Consider the following 5,436-nt stretch of genomic DNA (forward strand, 5'->3'; position numbering starts at 1 on the left):
TAGTTGAGTTGAAAGTTGCAACCCTTCTTTTTTACAGCAAATTCAATGAAACAATTAATAAAACTAGCTTAATGTCAAAAGGTTCAATATTCATAAATATCTCTTTTAGCATGACGGCATCCAAATTTAGAACTTTTTTCTTTTGAAAACACACGATATACCAACAATTATTTTTAATGATTTCAATTGATCTAATTCATCAAACGTGATTAGTACTGTGTGCTTAACTATTTTTTAAAAGTGTTTTCTAGTTTAAAAATATAAAATTTATAGGTTTTTTTCAGAGTGTTTTAGAATAATTTTAATATGAGATACGTAAAATTATTTACAAAATGCCAAAGAAAAAACCTTGAGTTGAGAAAGCACACAAACATATCACCCGACAATAAAATAAAACTACTTTATGTTGTTTAGATAAACTCAAAAAAATCTTTAACAGTAAAAACTAATTAAAAGGAAAAAAAATATTTACTTATAGAAACAACGTATTTTGCAGATCTTATATGAAAAGAGTGTAGAGACTGTCCCATTTCATCTTCAAATGGATGTAGTTGGGTTATATTTGAATCTATAAATTATAAATTTAATTTATTTAGAATTTTTTTTATTCAAGCGGGTTAAATATTTTAGATTGGGTTAAATTTTTTAAAATATTATAAATATTCACAAGTTAGGTTTATAATGCTATTTTTCATGGGTTAGACTTATTTAGAAGTAAGATTTGAGTTTAATGAATCAGCTCAAAACCTGTATAAACCATAACAAATAATTTAAACTTAATATATCAAGCCCAAGCAATTGAATAAACTAAATAAATGAAAAAAAAAACAAAACATATAACAACAAAAAAAATTAAGTTTGATCCTTTATTCAATCTTTGTTATCTATTTTTAAAATTTTAAAATTAATTATTATCTATAAAATCTATATTATAAAGTCAAATAAGCAAATATACAAGTTTTTTTTAACACCCTAGCGCCAACCCAACCCATTTGATGACCTGGAATTTTGCATCAAACTCTCTGTAACCTCATCACCATCGCCCTCCCCCACAATCTCAAATGGGTCCCTCGTCGGCACAGACATATGACAGCAACTACTCATAAACACCATTAAAATCCTCAAAAACCCAATAACATAATAACTAATATTATTTGTCTTCCTGATGAATGAATGAATGAATAATAAGAAATCTTTTTTCTTGGTTATGATCTATCCACGTGTCGTCTTCTTATTTATCAGCGCCTAGTTTTTCCTCTGACTAGACTTAGATGGATAATAACAATCAACAGCCAAGCAATCAACACACCCAACTCTTCAGTCTTTACTCTTAGCCCCCGCATTCCACAAATACCAAAATCCTACAACTCTCTCTTTACAGCATTTTAGAGAAACAGAAACCCGAGAGGAAAAACGTTTTCGGTTTCCTGTTTATTTCAGAAACTGACTGCGAGAACCAAAGAGAAAACGAAATGGGAATTGAAGTTGAGAGCTTAAAGAACTTGACCGGAGGATGGAGTGTTGCGGCTAAACGTTGCGACTCGTGCAAAACGGCAGCTGCAGCTGCGTTTTGCCGGGCGGACTCTGCTTTTTTGTGTCTGAATTGTGACACCAAGATTCACCATAGTGGGGTGAACAGCAAGATCATGTCAAGGCACGAGCGTGTGTGGATGTGTGAAGTTTGCGAGCAAGCACCAGCTGCTGTTACCTGTAAGGCTGACGCAGCTGCTCTTTGTGTTACTTGTGATGCTGACATCCACTCTGCTAACCCTCTTGCTCGCCGTCATGAACGAGTCCCGGTGGAGCCTTTTTATGACTCTGCTGAATCAATTGTTAAGACTTCCTCGGCGTTTAATTTTCTAGTGCCTGGTGATCAAAATGGTGTGTCTGCATATGATCATAACGATGAGATCGAGGGTGTTTCGTGGTTGTTGCACGGTAATCACACGACACATGACCTTAATTCCAAGATCAACATCGAGAATCCTGTTGTCAAGACTGGAGATATGTTTTTCTGTGAAATGGATCCCTTTCTTGATTTTGAGTATCAGAATTCCATGGATGGGAGGTATAAGCAGAGTCATGGTGGGGGTGCTGCTGGAGCTGATAGCGTTGTGCCTGTGCAAAACAAACCAGCTCCGCTTCCCGTGGTCGATCATAAAAACTGCTTTGATATTGATTTCTGTAGATCAAAACTCACCTCTTTCAGCAGCTACCCCTCTCAGTCCCTTAGCCACAGCGTAAGTACGAAAACCTGCGTAGTTGAAGCTCAAATAACTATAACCCTAGTAGAGTTGCTGAAAAAGTTTCTTTGATTTTTCAGGTTTCTTCGTCTTCCCTCGATGTTGGTGTTGTTCCTGACGGGAATTCTATGTCCGATATTTCGTATCCCTTCGGCCGAAGCATGAATACTTATACCGATCCAAGCATGCCCATCTCAGGTTCCACTACAAATCAAGCAGCAGCTCAGTTAGCTGGGATTGACCGCGAAGCTAGAGTTTTGAGGTACAGAGAGAAAAGAAAGAACCGTAAATTCGAAAAAACCATACGGTATGCTTCACGTAAAGCTTACGCAGAAACCAGGCCAAGAATCAAAGGCCGATTCGCGAAGCGAACCGAAATGGAATCCGATATGGACACCCTGTATATCTCTCCGAGCTCTGTCCCTTTCCTGGCCGATGCTCATTACGGTGTCGTTCCCTCGTTTTGATTTGATTGTGGATGAGGGAGGGGTTAATCAGCTATTAATTACTATGAAGAAGAATATGTAATTTGTCAGCTATAATAACGGTGAGAAGTTGGTCTTACACCCCCCGACGTTGATTACCGTCACCTGTAAAGTTTAGACGAATCCTTAAATGAATCAGTTGAAGTGTAGCCTTTTGTTTTCTAAGCAGCTAGATTAGTGATGCTGCTGCTATGCTTTTGCTCTTGAAATTTGCTTTTCAGATCAAAAGTCCCATTTGCCTTTTCTTTTTAACTATCAGGGCTTCTGTAATTCCTTCTCTGTTAGTATAAAGTTTTTGGTCGTGGTCTTATTTCTAATCTGTTCCACAATTTTTATTTTTTTTGGGTGGGGGGGGCGCCTTCCTTCTCAAAAAAGATATCGAATCTCTTTCTCCATTTCTATTGGCTTCGAGAGCACTTGGTCAATCTAATAACTATACAATATAATATCATTTCTGGCTAGAGTAAAGTTCAATAATTGAGTCCTGTTCTCTCCCCTGATGCCTTTATTAGTCGTATATAAATTTTCCTGACTAAAACATGGGAATTTTCAGGTTTTATGACAGCTATAGAAAAGGCAAAATACAGCGCTTCGACCAGATCTCTTACAGCTTCGCTCTCTAAGGAGATAGATTGAAGAATTTGGCCTTTCTCACTTTAAAATCTTGGGATATCAGATCCAGAACTTTTGCAGCTAATTGGGTATGAATGGGTAGATGGAATTATTATTTATTGTTGTTGTACGCTTGTACTAATGGCTGCTTAGATACTTCCAATGTCCCTTTTACAAGATCAAAGCAAGATACCTTGGAAAAGTTATCCCTCATAATGCTTCATCAGATATTTATGCATGGTCGCGTAGGGGAAAAAAATGTGCATCAGACTGTTGTGTTATCAGGATTTCTTCCATGTTTGAAACAAAGGGCTTCTTTGATTGACAGAGACATTCTCATTGTCCAGACCCTTGAAACCATCCCCACATCCTTTTTATTGAAAAGATGAGTGCATTTTCAATCATAAAAGTCATTTTTCGGACACAAAGAAACGACTTATTCAATTAAGTGAAAAGCTCGCTACCTTACTTTTTAATTACTGCCATGAAAGGCCTTTGGCTGTTTGGAATCAAGTTATTCATAGTTTGTTCTCAAACATAACATTCACAAGAAGACATGGATTGAGGACTTTTCACTCATGAAGAAAGTTGCCTTTATGCCAAGTCAATTAGATAAAAAAAAATGACCTTATATTTCTTTGTTATTTAAAAAAAATGATATATGCATCATTCTTTTAAATTACATTATGGTAACGGGAACGGTAACAATATGAATATGAATATGAATATGAATATGAATATGATAATGTTTATAGACATAAGAGCCAAACATGGAATATTTATAAGAATTTAAGAAAAAAAATATCAACCAATTCCATTTTTTTAAGAGTGAAATGACATTGCACTTTTGAATAACAGCTGTAATGGTCATTGCTGTGATGCAACAACTATGACAGCCATTATAAAAATAAATTCAAAACATCAATAACAAAATGGATTATACCGCAATGTAAGGTAAATTTTCTATTACGTGATATTTATTTTTAAAACTATATTAATAATGTTTCAAAATTCAAGATCTTTAGGAATATGATTTTATAGTGGTTGGATAATAGGCTTAATCAAATATTCATTTATTAGATCTATTCTCCATAACAAAGAAAGATGATAGCTTGATTTAAGAATAAATAAATGTACAAAAGGTTGTCTATTTTTATTTTGGTATGTAATGAATGTTCTATAAAAGAAAATAGTGTTATGTGTGTATATTGAGAATGAAAAAAATAATGAACCTCTTACCTAAGTGGTTTAGGGGGTCTTTATACCCCTGAACCTCATCTTTTTACCCGAGGGAAAGGAGTAGAAATCCTTTTCATCCTAGTAACACTATTGAGGGATATATATTGCTTACACATGTATTTATGTGATGGAAATGTGGTATGTCATGGAAGACTGTTGCATATCAGGTGTGTAGATAGAGTAGGATTTCGATTAAAAAGGTTGGGCCAGACAAAAATCCCAAGAGACTAGGTATTAAGTCTAGGCCACAAGGCAAGGCCTAAGAGATTGAGGATGTATATTGGCCCATACGCGCAACTTGGACCCAAGAGATGCTAAGTATATGGCCTAGGCCCAAGAGGCACCAAACATGTGTCTGACACCTGGTACCTATGGTCAGATGAACACTTGAGCCTACGCCCATTACGTGCATACCTGACACCTAGGTCCAAAGGCATAAGGCTCGTGCCAACAAGCTTAGGCCAACAAAACATTGTTTAATAAATACTGATAAATCTTGGTCCATTGGTAACCCCCAAATTTTAATGGTAAAAATATGTGAAGACTTTAAAGATACACTCAATTTTTTAAATGGGACCCTTGATTTTTCTCTGTATAAGAAAAGGAAAGTATATCTCAAGGCACATCAATGGAGTATTCATGTACAAAGGTGTGCACCACGATTAAAAGAATGTTTTTTTAGATGAAAAATACTTGGAGAAATACTTTATAGCGGTGTTGGCTCTAACTTTGTGGATCTATTAAAGGCAATGACATGTGTTGTCGATTTGATAGAGGATACAAGAAGCCTCCCACTATATAAAGGTCTCTCTTTTTATTCCATACCATAATAAGTTCCTTTCTCTAAACTTCTATAT

The 5,436-nt window shown here is 35.5% G+C and overlaps 1 protein-coding gene across 1 annotated transcript; it reads left to right on the forward strand.

Annotated features, from left to right (window-relative positions):
• The first annotated feature begins 1,296 nt into the window (after positions 1-1,296).
• LOC118057926 (zinc finger protein CONSTANS-LIKE 5) lies at positions 1,297-3,045 on the forward strand. Its single transcript, XM_035070662.2, has 2 exons — positions 1,297-2,240; positions 2,324-3,045. Exons 1-2 carry the CDS (start codon positions 1,473-1,475, stop codon positions 2,708-2,710), a joined length of 1,155 nt encoding a protein of 384 aa, XP_034926553.1. The 5' UTR covers positions 1,297-1,472; the 3' UTR covers positions 2,711-3,045.
• Positions 3,046-5,436: the final 2,391 nt, after the last annotated feature.

This window comes from Populus alba, chromosome 6 (genome assembly GCF_005239225.2).
Source record: "Populus alba chromosome 6, ASM523922v2, whole genome shotgun sequence".
Taxonomy (NCBI): domain Eukaryota; kingdom Viridiplantae; phylum Streptophyta; class Magnoliopsida; order Malpighiales; family Salicaceae; genus Populus; species Populus alba.

Bases quoted from the DNA above. Each gene is read 5' to 3' on its own strand.
- LOC118057926 (XM_035070662.2), top strand. From the start codon at position 1,473: ATGGGAATTGAAGTTGAGAGCTTAAAGAACTTGACCGGAGGATGGAGT. The intron at 2,241-2,323 runs GTAAGTACGAAA...TTGATTTTTCAG, and splicing joins CTCAGTCCCTTAGCCACAGC to GTTTCTTCGTCTTCCCTCGA.